A 20,755-nucleotide genomic window follows, 5' to 3' on the forward strand; every position below is an offset into this window, starting at 1 on the left:
ACTAATATGAAAATGAATATAATTAAAACTAATTGTTTTTATCATGTTTATGTGAATTATCTCTTGATAATCCTTTTTTTAAATTAAACAAATGAAAGAAAAACATATTTACAAAAGTAATAACCCGTAAAAAATCAATTATTATTTGAACTGTTGAAGTCATCACGATTATTGCGCTAAGTGTTAATTTATTCTGTTAAATTTCTTGAAAAACTCTGCTTATACATATACTGTAATATATAAAATCATCGAGGTTGGTAAGGGATAATTTAGGTCCCATAAATTTGATCCGGTATTCTCTTTGTATGTAATATTAAGAGGAAAATGGCAGTATTGGTCATTCGTTTTTAATAATACTACTCGCTATACTTTCCTCGACAGTTGAAAAAAAAATTGGATCAGTCTAATTGAACGACATCACACTCGCCCCCACTTTCAAAATAATTTGCCCCCACTAAATCAATGAAAACTCGCCCTACCTGAAATATATCACAGTTACGATAGTTTCTGAAATCTTTCCACACACTCGACATCACTTTCAAAATTACCGGGTAATACCCCCATTTAAAAAAACGCAGCTTCCCAGTCTAATATTATATTGAATGCAAGTTAAATGTTGCCTCATTTCAGGGGACAATAGAGAATTCGTTGAAAAAAATCCTTTTCACAAAGAATAACATATCAGATGTAGTCATGGAAATCAAGCTGATATATTTGCAAAATAATGGAAACAAGCATTCTGAGAGTATTGCATGGCAATACATAGTCCCCTACCGCTTAAGAATTCATTGTAAAGAAACAAAATGCTACCTTGTTCTGTAACTTGACATGGTATAAACTATATAACAAATATCAAGTCAATATCTTCAAGCATGACAAAATAAAAATATGTGGAAAACTGATTATTTGAGTGAATTTTCTAAGTCCAAGAACCATAACTCTGCACAAAATCCTCAGACCGGAACAAAATTCGAGCTTGATCATGATAAAACTATATACCAATTATTAAATCAATAATTTCAAGCACGACAAAAAAAAGTGTGGAAAACTGAATATTTGAGTGAATTTTCTAAGTCCAAGGACCATAACTCTGCACAAATCATCCAACCACAACAAAATTCGAACTTGGTCTGTAACTATATACCAATTATTAAATCTATATCTTCAAGCACGAAGAAAAAAAAAGAGTGGAAAACTGATTGCCGAACTGACGGATGGACAGACAGACAGACGGAGTGAAAACCTAAAGTCCCCTTCGACTTCGTCGGTAGGGGACTGTTAGGGACTAAAAAGAAAGCAAAAAATGAATCCAGAACCATGTTTGATATTTTTGTTTAAATTTTAAAATATAGAATTGTACATTATTATTTGTAATTGGAATCGATCTTTGCTAAAAGCAAAATTCATTAAAACAAAGTTCAGTACACCATTATGACTTTTTTTGATGAAATGTGATACAGTATATGATGAAAATATTATATATAAAGAGATCAGTGAATATCATGGAGATAGCAACTAAGAGAATAAACTTTTCAAGGGTCAACAACAATACATGAAGAAAGGTAGATAACTCCAGGACAACAAAAATCGTCCCTTGCATGTCAGAACAGTTCCTTTTTTGAACATTTTACCCTTCTTCCTCTTCCTCTTCCTCATCAAAGTCCTGTTCTTCTGAAGTTGCATCCTGATACTGTTGGTATTCAGAAATTAAATCGTTCATATTCGACTCGGCCTCGGTAAATTCCATCTCATCCATCCCTTCACCAGTATACCAATGAAGAAAAGCTTTACGGCGAAACATGGCTGTAAACTGCTCAGAGATTCGCTTGAATATTTCTTGAATTGCTGTACTGTTACCAATGAAAGTAGCCGACATTTTCAAGCCCCGAGGTGGAATGTCACAAACAGCCGTTTTGACATTATTTGGAATCCATTCTACAAAATATGAACTGTTTTTGTTCTGGACATTTAGCATTTGCTCGTCAACCTCTTTCATTGACATTCTCCCTCTAAAAATACAAGCAACAGTCAAATATCTTCCATGGCGAGGATCACACGCCACCATCATGTTCTTGGAATCAAACATCTGTTGTGTCAGTTCCGGTACAGAAAGTGCACGATACTGTTGACTACCACGTGATGTTAAAGGTACGAACCCTGGCATGAAGAAATGAAGACGAGGAAACGGAACCATGTTGACGGCTAATTTCCTCAAATCTGCATTCAATTGTCCGGGAAATCTAAGACATGTTGTTATGCCCGACATTGCAGCGGAAACAATGTGATTCAAATCTCCATATGTGGGTGTGGTCAACTTCAATGTTCTGAAACAGATGTCGTAGAGAGCCTCATTGTCGATACAGAAAGTCTCGTCAGTGTTTTCAACAAGCTGATGGACAGATAAGGTTGCATTGTATGGCTCAACAACGGTGTCAGAAACCTTGTAAAAAGAAAATTTTACAAAAATTATTAAGTGCTTTAATTTATTATGAAAATGGTGAATCAATAAACATGATAAATATTTTAAAACATACCAATCAATTTTCATACGTGCATGTACTTACACAAGGTCCCAGAGGAAGAAAGAAATGAACCAGAGATCTTCTTTTCCATGCAAATTTAAGGTCAGTAAACATATTAACGTGCCAGTCTTAAGTTAGGGATCATCCGTCAGTGGTTGTCTTTTTTCATACCTTATTTTTTTGTCATTTGAATAATATGTAGTTAAAAGCTAATTTTTTGTTAGTCTGTTAGATTTATTCAACTTTTGGGACAATTGAAAGCATAACGTATGTAAACCTTTAAATGATCATGATTTTCAGTTTCTTGTACATTTTTCGATAAATACTCAAAATTTATAAAAATCTGTCATAAATGATGTTTTGGACTATCTTCAGGTGTTCAGGTACCAAAAACAAAACAAAATTGAAGTATCGCTTATGAAAGTTTAAACGTGGATTCTGGTCATGTCTTACCAAGGATTTGTATGGTACTATACAAATCCTTGGTCTTACCCACCATATCTGGATGACATATGCCCAATAGCTGGAAATACATAATAGTTCCATTTTCAGAGATTTTAACCAGAGACCTAGTTTCAGGAGATATTCAAACAAGATAGCTGACATTAATTTGTTAAGAATGCTTAATCCAAGTTCCAATCTGACATGATCACAAAAAGCAGCATCTCCATTTACTGAATTATTACCTTAAATCACAAATAAAATAAATAAATGTTTTATTTTATTCAAAGTAATTGTTAATAAGTCTCTTTTCGAGTAATAAGAGATGTGCCTTGTTTAAAAGTGTCTTACTTTTGTAGATATTATTCATGTAAAATTGAGCAGTATAAAAGTAAACATCACAATTTTGGATAACTCAGATTGAATTGTCTCCCTTTGTATATAAACTGTTGGACTGTATAAACTTTTACTTCAAATTATATAAAGAGTAATATTTCATAAATTTGGATTTCCATAAGATTGAAATGTAAGTGTTCTTCATCTGAGATTGTAGCAAGTCTCAGTTTAATTCAGTCTGACTTCAAAACTTTTTTTTTATTTAAAGGTAAAGACATATAAACATGTACTTTAATAGGTAAATTGAACACATTAGATATATATTTATGTTACCTTTGGAGATGGCATTACGGAGTAAGTGATCATTATCCTGTCTGGGTATTCTTCCCGGATTTTATTGATCAACAGTGTTCCCATGCCAGATCCTGTTCCTCCACCCAGAGAATGTGTCAACTGGAACCCTTGAAGGCAATCGCATGTTTCTGACTCTTTTCGGACGACATCCACAACACTTTCTACCAGTTCAGCTCCTTCCGTATAATGACCTTTGGCCCAGTTATTTCCAGCACAAGACTGACCAAATATGAAGTTGTCAGGTCTAAATAGTTGCCCAAATGGACCCGATCGCACAGAATCCATGGTACCTGGTTCCAAATCAACAAGAACTGCTCTAGGAACATATCTGTTACCTATAATTGTATAGATGTAAATGTATGTTAAACTTTATAGACTTTACCTTGGTGGCATTTCGACTCAGATATTTTTTTGTTATCTGGGACTATTACAATAACATCAGCATAATTTTCAGTATATATTTTTTTTTATCAAACAAAGGATAATCCGATCCTTAAATTATTCATAACCCCTTAAATTACATATTAGGGAATTTGTAGAATAATTATTAAAATGTTCAGTGATTATGTAAAAACACTGCTCTTTTTCAGGGATTATATATAATTACTAATGATTTTAGTGATTCTACATATTCCCTGAAAAATCAGAGATTCTACATAATCCCTGATTATACAAATTCACTGTAACATATATATGTTATTAATATCAACTTCACTTGTTTAAAACATTTATCATGTATTAAGTTTCTTGTCACTAGTGTATAAAATGTACTATGAATGCATTTTAACCCGCCAGGGTTTCATGTTTTTTGCAATACAGATTATTTAAAGTTATCAAGCACAATTCTACCTCCTTTTCACTTAATTATAATGCATTTATCTGTCATTTGATTGATTTTAAATCTATGGCTAATGACTTGAAGCCATACATATATTATCAATATAAAAACGTACAATATGAAGAAAATATCACATACCATTTGCTTCGCAGAAGTAAACACTGATTCTCTCAAGTTGTAGATCAGAGTCGCCATGATATTCTCCAGTTGGATCTATGCCATGCTCATCTGAAACGACCTCCCAGAACTAAAGAGAAAAAATATAAAATAAATTGTGGAGCTTTTTTATTGACAAAGTTTCTTTCCGACCATTCATCGTTTGTAAGGGTGTATCGGATTTTTCTCGGGACCATATTTGTTTTTCAACTTTACTTTAATAAAAACAAATCTAAGTCTTTAGATCTCTTACTTGGACAAATAAGCAAATTTATCAATTGGAAAGAGAGATAAATCCTATAAATTCGATTTATTTTGATTCTGAATTTGAACATGTGACTCACCTGATCATGCTGATTGTTAAAGTTGAACATGTAAATCCCCTGACCATTCTGACTGTTATATTTGAACATGTGAATCCCATAACTGGTATATTTTAACATGTGAATCCCCTGACTGTTATATGTCCTGTTTTCGCATGTTCTTCGTTTTTCATTATATTTTCCTTTTACTTTGAGCATAAAATCCAAAATTAGCAAAAACCTTTTAGGGATTAAAATGGAAAAGCAAAGGGGAACAAAACTTTATAAATTTCATGCGTTCAATATACTTTTCTGGACAAAAAAATTACTTATTATTTTTTTTAAATCTAAATACAATTATATTGCACCATAATATGCTGTTTTTAATGTTACTTGTCTACAGCATTCGACTATCCCTGCTAGAAAAGTTTTTGCACCAAACAAACAGGGAAATTGTTCAGATATCAGTAGTTGAACATTTTATCTTTTAGTTATACAAAATTAGTTCATTGAAAATAATCTGATTTTCTTGTACATATTTTGTTTATTTGTTGACTAATTTTAACCTTTGAGCACACCATGATATAGTATTCATTTTCCAAAAAAAAGTAGGATTTCATTTTTTTAATGCGACTGAAGTCCGATTTAATTGGTACTAAAGAAATAAGCACGACGGACACTTCATTTGCTACTTAAAATCAGTCACCTGACATGTGGGAAAACGCCACCATCGCCGGTATAACCGAACCGTCGTGGAACAGTTGGTCCATAAAGTACGGCGGTAAGCGTAGTAAAGGTAAATCGTTTCATAAAAGTAACATAAAATGTACATAGACAATAAGCTTTCTTTTAAAACCGAAAGACATCCGTTTATGCTCACGCAGTTATGTCATTTATAGTTCAAATATGAAACTTAACAGAAAGAGAAACTACATTATTTTTCATAGAAAATGACACGACGAAGTTTCATTCACCACACCTTGGCAGCGGAATCAGCCGAGGTTTGCCGATTATAAGATGTTCTTATGATGGTTGTATGGTGTATTTACACTGCTCTAGACTGCATCATCTACACCATTGTTATGCCAATGTGTTCATCCTCTTCATAAGTGGGTCGATTGTAGAAAAGGTTCTTCTTACCACTGTCGTAATCTTCTATTTTCAGCCGGTTTCACTCGTTTGCTTTTAGCCGCTTTTTAGCCGGTAACGTGATTTGGTTAACACAGCTTATTCCGAAGCTCGAACAAATGAAGCAGACCTAAAAACAAAAACAAAAAACAAACTAGACAAAGATGATGCCCCCGCCACATGCATGAATATAATTTTGAAAAAAATTGAATTCGAAAACATTGATGTTGAAGTACATATTTAAAATGGCAGTGTCAGTCCATATTTTAGGACAATGAAATGCTTGCTGTTGCACAAAAGCTTTGCGAATTTGGCCGAAGTTTAAAAAAGATGTTAATAATACAAAAATGTACATGGTCAGTGCAATAACTAAGCAGTAATAACAGGTGGCAGACTACCAATTACAAACAATTGTACTCACTTCAATTTAGAACGTATGTAAAAGAAGCCCTACTCTGACACAAAATAGTGCTTTTGATGTTTACTTAAACTCACCAACAAATGTGCAGAAATGAAACTTATGGTGAAAGAGAAATATATCTAGACCATTTTGAGCCAAAATTTACTTGTCTATGAGTTTGCATTAAAAATTGAGGATTAATGCGCTCCATAGTATACTAATTTAAGATTTCCAGAAAACCAGGGGGTTATTTTTGGAGAACCTCTGTTTGAAGGTCAGTTTTTTGTTAGAAGGCTTTAAAGGTATAGTGAAAGTTGGCATGTAGAAAGCTGATACATGTACAATTCAAGATATACCTGGTTTCTATGAAGTTAAACTTAAGGTAAAATATTTAGAAAGCTGTGAAAATTGCAAAATATGGTTGAACAGATATGCATTTTTAATTGGTGGTCTGACACCTAACAAGGTGGACTATCTGACGTCATTTTCGCCCATTATAATCAGCGCTGCACTTTTTTTTACTATAATTGTTCTCTTTTCTGTAAACTTTACGCAGATCCTTTTTTATGTGTGATCATGTATTGCAGTATCTTATGTTCAAAATTTTATATTTTTTTTTAAGATGGCATAGATATGTGCACTTTCGTGAATAAATTTAATTTTTGTGTCATTAGCAAATTAATCAAACATCAAAATATTTAAATAACCATCCCGTCCCAAGTTGTATAGCCCATCATATATTCAATGTTAATAATATATACTTGTTTTAGTTCAAAGAACTTTATCAGTTTATACCTTTTATCAAAAGACTATGAAATATTGACAGTCTAACAATAATTGTTTATTATCTTCGGTTTAATAAGACAAACGCATATTTACATGTACTGTCATTGTTTACCTTCCAATGTTGAAGTAGCAGTGGTTTACACTAAAACATGATTTCCATCTTAATATTATAAGCCTATTGCACATCTTGCAAAAAAAACAGAAATTTCAGCATTGTAATTCTTGGGTTAAAAGTATATATTTTGGTTTGCAGTCAGTGTTTCGAGTATTAATATATTATATCTATAATAAGTTTTTTGGGTTTATTTAGTTTCCGATTTTTTCATCATAAATTCAAACTCAATTTTAATTTTAAACAATAATATAATAAACCATAGGATTTAAGCAAGGTTTACAATGGTTTGGTATGGCATGATTAAGTTTAAAATGTTAGTAAAAATTTTGATGATACGTTATTGATGAGGATGTCATAACAGATGTTGCCAATTTCGTCAATATCATCTATTAAGGTAAATGGGTTAAATCATCAATTTCACTTTGAGTTCAGGCTTATTCCTCACAGTATATATGAGTGATATAGAAATTTGTTTAAAGCAATCAAATTCTCTCTTGTTTTCTTTATAACATCTTTAAATATAAATCACGATCTCCAATTTTCAAAACGTCCATTGCATACGCGCGTTTGTAATCCGACACCTCATCCGGGACACTTTCCGCGTCACATGACACTTTTATTGATATTGAAGATTTGCGCATCCGCAGACGGATGGCCGAACGAATAGAGATTTTTAACTATTCGTCCGGCTAGCCGGACGAATAGACACTCCGTTTATTTTTTTGCCCTATTTTACTCTATTTATTTTATGGATCCATTTTTTGCTGTAGATTTGACCCTTTATTCTCTATTGTGTAACCCTATTATTACAGACTAGGGGAATAGCTCTGGTAGCATGGATGGAGACGATAACATACGGACACATAAAAAGACACAGCTTTCATTTTCTACATTTTAATCAGACAAAAATGACGTCACAAACATAAATACAAAATACTGATAAAAGGGGAACAACTCTCTCTTACATACAGAAACATAATCTGACCATACATACTGATATATAACATCCCGCCCCCAAAGCAAAAATTTACTAAATTTTTACAATGGTCAATATGTTTATGTGTTATAAAAAAATACAGTATATAATAATTTCCAAAATTGAAAGTTTACATGAATAAAGTTAATCTCTCGACACTCTAGTAACCATTTTAAAACAAACGTATCAACGCTGCAAAACCGAAAGTCTGGCATCTCTGACTCCTCCCTCGGATGACCTTATGCACGCATTACTCTCACACAAACAATTACAGTGATACACACACATTAATGGCATTTCCTACTAGACAAGCTGATATCATTATAAAAAGCTGAATACACATTTGATAATATCATCAGAGACCTTAAACTCTTAAATTTATTAAGGTTTTATTTATGATAAATATCACACCGCTAAATGATAAACACGTTCACATTAGCTTAAATTCGAAGTAAACAAATAACGTAGATCAAAATTAACATGAAAAGTATCTGGATTCATAAAATCAACATATATAGTTAAAGATTAAATGTTTTTGTACAGAATAAATTCATCAGGGTTTCTTTAAAATATGTCTTCTTGGAACTCTTTAAAACCATGGCGATACAGTTATCACCAAAACCAGTACAGTTAATATAAATACGTTTTTAAAAGACGGAGTCAAATAAAGGTTACGGCGGAATGAACACAACAGCAATACAGTCAACATATTACGCAATACACATCACACGTGTAGAAGGTTTACGGATAAATCTGGGTCAACATCAATAAACAGTAAAATTGGCTCTTCTGGTGAAATCGGAACTTGAGTATGGATGGCGATACAGTTATCACCGATACAAATTGAATAATGTCAAATGAAAATAGCATATAATAAATGTATAAACAGGATCCAAACGAATGTTAACTTACAGAAATAAAATGCATGATCATGATGCAATGAGATAAATCTCACGTGCTTCAGGTTTAAAACGGGATACAGGTAGTCGACATTCATCACAAATCACAAAGACAGTACGTATACAAGACGAGACATGGTCTGTTCTTCCTTCCAAAAAAATCCATTTAAATGTTGGTATTAATAAACGTCCAGATATTTAAAAACAATAAAAAGTTATCAGCATCATGGCGGAATCACATGAATAACAGGATCCATCAGGAACAATCGGTCAACTTTTTTTAAAAGTAAAAATATCCAAAATCCAATGAAAAATTAAACTCCAAAATATGTATAAATCATTATTCACGATCGTTTAGGTCACTCCACCATATTACAGACTAGGGGAATAGCTCTGGTAGCATGGATGGAGACGATAACATACGGACACATAAAAAGACACAGCTTTCATTTTCTACATTTTAATCAGACAAAAATGACGTCACAAACATAAATACAAAATACTGATAAAAGGGGAACAACTCTCTCTTACATACAGAAACATAATCTGACCATACATACTGATATATAACAATCTATTTATATGTACAGGCATTCGAAGTCTTCGCTTGTTTTCAGGATCTCTAATTTTAATTAAATGAGGACTTGGTATTTTATCAACAATAAAAGGTCCCGTAAATTTAGCTTGTAATTTTCGTCCCTGACCAATAGGCTCGTCGTGCAAGTACACATAGTCTCCAACTGATAATTTTAGAGGTGATGTTGTTTTATTAACTCTTTCAACCATTTTAGCATTTGCCTTTTCAACGTTTATTTGGACTTCTTTTCTTATTGTGCTCAATTTTTGTTGCAATTGTTTAAGGTAAACGTGTATATCTTTTGGAATATCTCTTAAATCTAAATCATGAGGAGTTGAAAGCGGAAATTGGGGTCTATTACCATATACCACTTCAAACGGCGAGTATTGTGAAGCTGCATTTGTGCAGGAGTTCATTGAAAATATTACAGCTGGTAAAATATCATTCCAAGGTCGACCTTTCCTTATATATGGAGTCATTCGTTCTTCTAATGTTCGATGTGAACGTTCACATGTACCTAAACAATGATGCGCAAAACTTGGTGTAAACTCTTGGGAAACTTCCAACATTTTACATAGTTCTTTTGTACCTTTTGAAATAAATTCTGACCCTTGGTCACTCAATAAAGTATGGCAAACACCATAAGACGAAAATAATTGAAAAAGTGCATGACATACAGACAGCGCATCACAATTATGCAAAGGTACAGCAAACACAAGTTTACTAAACATGTCAACAGCAGTGAATATATGTGAATGTCCTGCCGATGAAAGTGGGAAAGGCCCACATAAGTCTACTTCCCATACCTGAAACGGTGCTGATGGTGTCGGAAAAGAAATTATACCTGCTTTAGTGTGTACACTTGAGGTTTTACGTATTTGGCATTCGTGACATGTCCTGACATATTCTGATACTATTGTAGATAACCTCGAAAAATAATAATGTTCACGTACTCTATCGATTGTATTTTTAATTCCAGAATGACCTCCTAGAGGTGAATCATGACACATGTGTAACACTAAATTTCTCATTAATCTCGGAACCACAAGTTGAAAATTGTCTAAATTACTTGCTCTACGGGATTTCTTCTTTACCGAGCTATGAAATAATACGCCATTAATCAAAAGATAATCAGCCGCTTGTAATAATAATTTCCTAGCTTCTTTCTGTAAATTAGGAAGTTTATTTTCTTCCAAGTAAATAATCATAGGTAATAAATTAGAATCTTTCCTTTGCAAATCTTTAATATTTTGTGGTGTTAAATCACTGTTTTTAAAAATTTCAAGTTCCGATAAAGTATTTTCATGATTTTGCGTAGGTTTATCGAAATTATTGTCACTTGGCGTATCATACACCGTGGAAATATCAAAAATGTCTATTTTGTCACTACACTGGTCAGTTGATTTATCATATAAAGAGTCATTGTTATGAACTTGGGTAACATTTACAGTTTCACACTTTTTGTTAAGTTTAGTTTTCTTCTTTTTGTTTGGTGTCTCAAGAACATCGTCTGTATCAGCATCATAAACACATTCAGAGAAAATATCTATATTATTTACATTATTTACATTTATGACCGTTGCGGATTCGGTTTCAGAATTATGAAGAAAGTCAGCTAAATTTCTACCGGACGGCAATTTGATTTGGCCAGTTCGTTCTGTGACATAAGGAAAGAATGGATCATCTTCATCCGGACTGATGACGGGTTCATCATTTTTTCTCGTACATCGGGACAATGCATCTGCTACTTGCATTTGTTCTGCCGGTTTATATTGCAGGTCAAAATTAAATTGTTGTAAAATAGCCATCCATCGTTCATAAATTGCACCCTTGAATTGTTTTTGAAAAATAGGTCTCAGAGCTTGATGGTCGCATTCAACAACAAATTGATTTCCACGTAAATAATCAGCACAGTCTAGTATACTTACTACCATGCCCAAAAGTTCGAGTTTTGTCGGTCCATAGGACTGTTGCCATCTACTTAACGATTTTGAACCAAATCGTATAACTCTTGGTTGTTCTTCACCGTTTACATTAGGATGCATTTGATATAACATGTAACCAATCCCACGCGAAGATGTGTCTACAGCAAGTCTAAATGTCAAATCATAATTGGGAAATGCTAATATTTTTGAGTTCAGTAACGCATATTTCAAATCATTAAATGACGATTGTTGTTCAACATTCCAAACGAAAAACTGACCCTTTTTCAGTAATCTAGTTAATGGTGATATTTTTGCACTGAAATTTGGAATAAATTTTCGGAACCAGTTAAGCATTCCTATAAGACGCCGTAGCTCTTTTATATTTTTAGGTGGTGGGTATTCCTGAATTGCCTGTACTCGATCAGGTGGCGGACTTACTCCTTCCTTTGAAATAGAATGGCCTAAAAAGATACATGACGACTGAGCAAACGAACACTTCTTTGGTCCTAACTTAAGACCTGCAGAACGAAATCTATGAAAAACTTCTTGTAAGTCAGTTATATGTTGCTCAAATGTCTCCGAGCATATCAAAACATCGTCAAGGTAACAAAGACATGACTTAAATTTTAGCCCATGCAACACTTTGTCCATGAGTAATTGGAAAGATGCTGGTGATGACGAAAGTCCCATCGGTAAACGCAAAAATTTATATGTACCAAAACATGTATTAAATGCGGTGTAGCGTGAAGACTCAGGGTCAATGCCTAACTGAAAAAATCCTGAGGACAAATCAATTGACGATATATAGTTTGGAACAAATTGTGAAAATGACTCTGTAAGTTCTTGTAGATTAGGAATAAAATATTTAAACTGTTCTGTACATGAATTTAAATATCTAAAATCGCAACAAAATCTATATTGTGATAGGGCTGCATCCTTTTCACTGTGAAAAGCATCATTTTGTCTTTTTCGTTTAGTCACCAATACTATTGGACTTGTGATAGGCACATTTTCTTCCTCGCTAATCGGTGCTATGATTCCTTGTTTAAGGAGTTCGTCTAAATGGTGCCGCAATACTTCTCTTTTATGTGGCGGGAGTCGATACGGTTGTTGGTGTTTTGGTTTAACATCAGGTTTAAGATTTATTTTATGTTGTACATAAGTTGAGAACCCTAGATCAGGATTTTCTTTTGTGACGAAAATGTCTTTGTTTTCATATAAACAGTCAGTTAATTGTGTTGTTTGTTCCGGATTTAATGGTTCAGGAATACTAAAATTCGACAAAAACACTGTCTTAGTTTCATCCCTAATTTCATTGTTTTTACTCGTTGAAATAATCGGATGAGTGGATCCAATCTGTACATTTTGAACTACAGGGGGACATTTAATGTCTTCAGTTATAACACTAAAGTCAGCATTCAATATCTGAAAGTTCGCTAAGATTGACCCTTTAGAGACTGAAATTGTTGTATTTGTAGGGTTCATTATCTTCAAAGGAATAGTTTTATCAATTGACACAGTGACTAACGCTTTTGCAAGAAGCAGTCCTTTTCCTAACGAAAACACATTGTTTGTACATATACCTTGAAGACCCACAGATAAATGTTTTGGCACATTTGCCCGAACAAAAATTTCAGAATTTGGCTGAATACTTAGCCTTTTATTACATTTCACATGATGATATTTACTGTTTGTGTTAAATTCACTGAACTTCAATGTAATATTACTAGATTTCAAATATTCCATACCTAGAATTAACGGATGGGATGTTGTGCTAAGAATGTACACTTTGACCTCATGCAAACCTTGATTTGTTTGTATTGTTACGGAAGAAGTTCCTTCTACAAATATTAATTGTCCATTTGCTAATTTAATGGGTTCAGTGAACCTACTGATATCGGATTTAACATGCCTTGGTAAAGATTTATATAGTGGAGCGGACATAATGTTAATTGAACTTCCAGTGTCAATCAAAGCTGCAATATCAACATTACCACAACAAACATTCATATATATAAAATTATCAAAAGTAGATAGGTTATCTGGTTTGGAATCGGTATAGTTGACTTGTTTAGACCTCGAATTTATGGACCCGAACGATTTGGCCTTGTATCGACCGGGTATTGGTAGTTTTCCTGATTTGGTTTAATGGTTTTACATCGATAAGCAGTGTGACCCGTTTGGTGACAAATTTGGCATTTACTACTTGTTGTTTGTCCAAATCCATTCCAATTGCATTCTCGTTTCCTATGTCCTGGAAAATTACAGTTGAAACAATTTGAATTGGTGTTTGTGTTTGGGTATTGATACTGCTGACTCCTTTGAAAATTATTTTGTGGTGATTCGTATTGGCTATTTCCTGATGCTTGTGGGACTTTCGAAATTAAAAGCTCTGACACAGTTTTACTGAGTTTAGCAACTTCATTCGTTAGACTAGCAAATTCAGAGGATTTGTTTACTTCAGAGGTGAGGCTTGAGAAATTAGAAATATCGCTTTGTTGGTCAGGGATAGAGGTGGAAACTGCATTTTCAAATATTTTCTCACGGTATCCACATGTTTCGGCCATTTTAGCAGACGTTAAAGCAGCGGACAAATCTGCTGGTTGGCCAGCTCGTACGAAAAATGCCATTTTCTCTGGTAGGCCCTCGATGAATCGAGCTAAAACCTCATGATCAGGTTTGTGTAAGAGGTTTCCTTTTTCAAGAATTTGACTATGGAAATCTTCAAGCTGTTGAGCTTTTCCTAATTTAAGGGTATTAAAAATTTGACCTTCCATCATAGCCATAGCACTGTGATTTTTAAAATTTGTAAATTTTTCCTCAAACAAAACTTCGATGGCGTTCCACGATTCTTTTGATCGTTCACTTAGAGTATTAAACCAGGTTAATGCTGGGCCTTTTAAATGAAGATGAAACGCGGCTACTTTCTTCCCGTCAAAATCACGAAGATCGTGCAAAAGAGCATATGACTTAAATTCCGATAAAAATTTCTGTGCGTTGTCCTGGGAATAACCCGAAAATGTAGAGCAGTTGGCAAGTTTTTCCATTTTTACAATGGAGTTTTCGCTTTTTGGAGGTGTTGAATCTAAATGTGTAGAATGCAATTTTAGCGTGGAACTTTTCCTTGGTGTTGGTAGGGAGAGAAAAATGTCATGTTCTTTAAATTCGTTAAATTCAAGAAAATCTGGAGTTAAAATAGTACTGTAAAAATCATCTTCATTTTGATACAAATACGTAGATTCAGCGGTGTTATTATTTTCAGCGGAAGAAAAATCAATCTCTGGACTACTCATGTCAATTACAGATCAATTTGTAGCGTACCAATGTACACATACAGAAAACAATGATTCATCTCTTGCATTTTGTAACACATTCCCAAATATATACCTAATTCGGAACTGGAATATTGTAGCGCGACAATTTGCACATACAATTATATATATAGTATATAGAGAAACGTACTTACAGATAACTTGAGTTGAATTTTCCAAATAAATCCCTTTCCAGACAGAATTCTCGGATATTTTAGCTAAACACAGTACGTATTAAATACACGACAAAGTTTTAATAACCACAATCTTGATAGCTCTGGACGCGGATGAATACCATCATAATATCCAGTAAAAGTGTAACTAGAAAATGTATGTTTTCGTTTTCCTTGTTTCCGTGTTTGCACTAAATCATTCGACAAACTTGGGGAATGTACATGTAAAATACGGTTGATATCACGAATATAAATATTTAACTGCTCTATTTGAGTATGTAGGCACAGATCATCTTCACGAAATTGTTCTGGATTTGAATGATTATGGAAAACGTTCCACCAATAAATAGAATATACCGGAACTTCTATATAAATAAGTTTGACCTTTTCGAAATTACGAACGAAAAAGTAAATTTCTTTGTAGATCGAATAAATATGATTTACACTGTCATTCCCACTACTTTTCAAAGAAATACTGCCATCCCGTTCTTTCTTAGTTAAATCGTTCGTCCCTAACCACACAAACAATGTAATGTTAGTATACTGATTTATAAGTTCTGCTAAATTTTGCTTCAAAAAATTAAACTGTTCCTTCGTAGTAGCTCCTGATTTATAACACCATTTAATTGAATTTCGGAAATTAAGTTGATTTTGTAAACATCGACCTTTGCTGTCAGATAAGATAACCGGAACACTTGTTAAATTATTGTTTAGATACGGAATTTCGTCAATTTTCGACAATTGTTTGCGTATGTTATTCATGTAAACATTTAAAATTAAAGTCACAATATTAATAAATATAATTTGAGTCCTCCACCATAATAGATCCCGGGTCCTCCACCATATTACGTACATGGGGGGGGGACATATACTTGCCTCCCCATGCCGCTAAAGTTACATTTGCTTAAGAGCAATAAAAACACATCTTTTTCCATAGCACGTTTATTTCAAAAGAGACTGATAACATCACATGACAAATATGCATCATCATCATACAAAGAGACACAACTCTCACGACTAAACTACAAAACACATACGACCATACAATACAGATACATAACATATTACGTACATGGGGGGACATATACTTGCCTCCCCATGCCGCTAAAGTTACATTTGCTTAAGAGCAATAAAAACACATCTTTTTCCATAGCACGTTTATTTCAAAAGAGACTGATAACATCACATGACAAATATGCATCATCATCATACAAAGAGACACAACTCTCACGACTAAACTACAAAACACATACGACCATACAATACAGATACATAACATCCCGCCCCCAAAAAGAAAATTTCCCAAATTTTATAAATGGTGTATGTGTTTTATCCATATACAATTTCAAGAAGAAGAAAAATTGCACTATAAATTCAAACTATATAATCACTTCCGTATAAGACTAAAATCATTTTCCAAATAATCATGTAAATACATTTATAATAACTGAAATACTCGTGGCTGAACAGTTATCACAACTAGCATCCATTGGCATACACACCAGTATCAACAATGCAGAAAAATCCGAACGTCTGGCATCTCGATCTCCCCCTTAGGACCTTATGCACGCATTACGTTCATTCAACATAACAAAAAAAAATATGCATTTAATACATTTACTCAATCTACTAAATGGAAAATACTAGAATATTGTCATAAATGTAGCTGTATACATCAAGTTGATAGATAATCATCAGAGACCTTTAACTCTTAAAAATGGTAAATATTACATCAATGAAACACTTCATAAGTTACATATGCAGTCAAAAGAAAATACGACTAATTCTCCCTCTCTAACGTGTTCAATCTCTCATACATCACACTCACAAAATAAAATAAAGATGAAACAAATGAATAGCTCCAGAAATGTCAATATCAACCTAGGTTTTATTTATGACTATTATCTCACCGCTACTGACAATCCGCTATCAAATCAGTCCACTGTTAACAGAAATATATGTATTAATAATAAAAAAAAAAAAAAAATCCTTCAGACAAAAATTTAAATGAATTCATAATTAAAGTCGGTGTTTTCCTTGTAACTGGGTAGCGTACGACGAGATAAATCTCACACGTACCGTCTGTAGTATAATTTAAATAGTTCAACACTGCAACACATTTTCCCTGCTAAATCCTAAATACACATATAGGTCAAGCTGATTAGTTATTAAAGATAACGCCAATTACTTTAGCAATTATTTTCGAAGTACTGTAAGATGATAGGCCGGGACGTCACATGACACATGCTACAGTTTTCTGCACACATAAACATACACAGCTGTCTTCCTTAATGTCAGACTGACCAACGCCAAATTGCGGTTATAATTTAATTGTTTGTGTAGAAATTTCGATCGCGTCCAACAGTCCAAATGAAAATCAAAGTTCAAATTATAATAATAAATGGCAAAATACTTTCGATATATGCATGTATACAATGTTGTTTAAAAACAGTTCCTTGAATTTTACCGTTTTCTTTTGTTGACGAAAACTCCCATAAATTTGTGACTTCTGAATATTAGTAATAAATCCAAATTAAACTTTTGAAACATCAAAATTTTACATAAAATCCAAAAATTGATTCCAGTGTCAGCTGCATGATACTGCTCAGTATACTCCACTGAACGAAAATGCCAAGATTCCAACGTGGTCAAATTTAATAATGGCGCCGACAGCCTCGTGGTCTAGACTTTCAGAAAGTTGATGCTTCATCTTGGGGACAGCTCACAGAAAAGGACATAAAATACACTCAAAGGGGTCGTTTTGAAGTCCTCCACCATATTACGTACATGGGGGGACATATATCATCTATTAAGGTAAATGGGTTAAATCATCAATTTCACTTTGAGTTCAGGCTTATTCCTCACAGTATATATGAGTGATATAGAAATTTGTTTAAAGCAATCAAATTCTCTCTTGTTTTCTTTATAACATCTTTAAATATAAATCACGATCTCCAATTTTCAAAACGTCCATTGCATACGCGCGTTTGTAATCCGACACCTCATCCGGGACACTTTCCGCGTCACATGACACTTTTATTGATATTGAAGATTTGCGCATCCGCAGACGGATGGCCGAACGAATAGAGATTTTTAACTATTCGTCCGGCTAGCCGGACGAATAGACACTCCGTTTATTTTTTTGCCCTATTTTACTCTATTTATTTTATGGATCCATTTTTTGCTGTAGATTTGACCCTTTATTCTCTATTGTGTAACCCTATCCACTCTTATACAAAAATATTTTACAAGGAAGTGACACTTAGTGACTTCATCACAAAAATAACAATGGAAAATAATTGTATTAATGTGATTATTATATAATGTTTGAACTGAACCAGACTGTACTCTATCTAACCTGATCGTACAGATCGTCATAATGTCTGTTGCATGTATTGATCGACACATGCTTTGACGAGTTGGATAAACCATAATGAAATCCTTATATTGAAACTGAAATGTTATCTTGCAGCGAGCAAGATATTACTCTACATGTTCTACGAGTTTTTGTAAAATGTTGCATCGAACCATAATGAAATATATTGTATGGATAAGAGAAAGAACACATTAAAAAAATATTGAAAATTTGTTAAAATAAGGAGGATTAAAAAAAAAAATATTCAAAAAAAAAGAGGGAAGCGACCGTATTTTAAAAGGCGACGAAAAAGTGTACTTCTATTTAATTGCCATGTCTTGAACACTTGTCCACATCATTTTGTTTTAAAATGATATGCTATTGCTATGGGCATTTTCGTTTTTAAACAATACAATACAAATTTGGTATTGTCATGCAAATCTAAAAAGATTGGCGACATAATTAACTAGTGTATATGAAAATAAAAGAGGGGGAGGGGGTCACCGGATTCGTTTTTGTTGTGTAAATCGTCTAATTTTGAGTTTTGTATGAAAAATGCGATTGTGCAGCGTATTATAATTATTCCAGAAGTTAGCCTCGTTACATAAAGAAAAGGCGTTCCACTGAAATATGCGTCTTCTAAGTCTCGATAGAATATATAGTATAAGTGTTTGTAACTTGATGGCAATATATACGTTGTTATATATACAGTAAATATAATATTGACAATAAAATCACTCCTAGTACAAAACAAAGAAGAATTTATATTCAAGATCTTGCTACACTCCAGACTTAATTATTCGATCAAGATCGGTAGTCGAACACACATCGATCATATTTGATCAGTACTCAATTGATGACATTAACTGTGACTTATCGATCATAAGGGAACAACCATTTAACTTTAAAAAAAAAAGGGGGGGGGGGGGTTATGTTTTTTCCTAAAAAAAATTCTGATCCCAAATTCGATGAAAAAAACTATTGTGGTCAAGCAGAATAAACGAGATGACAAAAAAAATATTCTGTTCGCGCTTTCCGCGAAAATAATTTTCTGACTGAGACAAAAAAAAAACATACAGTACCCCTCCCCTCCCCTGCCCCCCCCCCCCAAAAAAAAATAATTAAAAACAAAATTTGAAGTTAAATGGTTATAATCAATGAATAAATTCACAAAAGAACATTTATTTATAATCTCATCTTATTTAAAAAAAAATCATTACATTATTGAATTCGTTAATATAATTTAACAATAATCATCTGATTCAACAATATCTGCCCTAGCTTGCTCTAGTTGGATGTGATGATTAATGTATTCTAAATATAACCCATTGTCAAGGTTATTTAGATTGTAAACATCATCTACGTATTACAATATCGGCCATTTATTCATGATATTAAGAAAACATGTGCCCGCCCTTTGTTCGCGGTAAATTTAAATAATTGGGAGCGACGCAGCTAAGTGATTCAGAAGAAGTCACTTGAATTTCTTAAAATCCTTCCCGGCGAATAATTTAAAATTCTATACAACGTAGATGTGTTTTAAATATTTTGAGTTTTTTCCCCCGGTCAATCCTCAAATTGCAAGAATGGATTAATTTGGACAGAAAATAGATATCAATATAATTAAATAATTACCTTGGAACCGATTTGATTTCCACACTGTCCTGCTTGTATGTGAACGATTTCCCTCATTATTTCATATGCTGCTTTCAAAAACAAATTTTCACTAATAATAAATATCTGATGACGAATTTCTACTGCAACGGCTGTCTGTATACAAGTTCAAGGGCGAATAACTGGGTGATTAACTGATAAAGTAAAAATAAAAGCACTTTTGCTATTCTTAGACCATGGACAATTAAAGGATGAGCCGCTTGACATCTGATATCCGGAACAAGAATAAGCATAAGAATATTTATTGTTCCAATTAACAGCATGACATGTATACACAACAAGTCAATACACTATGATTTGTAAATGAAATGTTAATGTTCATATAGATATACAGTTACATATATTTCTTTATTTTATATAAAACGTGTACACATTTAATTCCAGACAGGACGTAATTACAATAATCATCGCTATTACTTAAAACTGATTTACGCTTCGTCTTAGTATTACATATATATAGACATTTAATAACATAATTCCCAAATAT

General features: G+C 33.2%; 1 protein-coding gene across 5 annotated transcripts; it reads right to left on the reverse strand.

The window, feature by feature from the left end:
* Nucleotides 1–1,606: 1,606 nt before the first annotated feature.
* On the reverse strand, nt 1,607–20,387 carry LOC139505672 (tubulin beta-2 chain-like; the record flags this gene model as incomplete). 5 transcript variants are annotated; one of them, XM_071295157.1, is given in 5 exon segments in its annotated part: nt 1,607–2,440; nt 3,633–3,988; nt 4,630–4,738; nt 5,929–6,207; nt 20,230–20,387. In XM_071295157.1, coding segments are annotated over 2 exon segments (1,119 nt in total). In that variant the 5' UTR covers nt 3,939–3,988; nt 4,630–4,738; nt 5,929–6,207; nt 20,230–20,387.
* Between the last annotated feature and the right edge of the window lie 368 nt (nt 20,388–20,755).

This window comes from Mytilus edulis, unplaced genomic scaffold (assembly GCF_963676685.1).
Source record: "Mytilus edulis unplaced genomic scaffold, xbMytEdul2.2 SCAFFOLD_184, whole genome shotgun sequence".
NCBI lineage: Eukaryota > Metazoa > Mollusca > Bivalvia > Mytilida > Mytilidae > Mytilus > Mytilus edulis.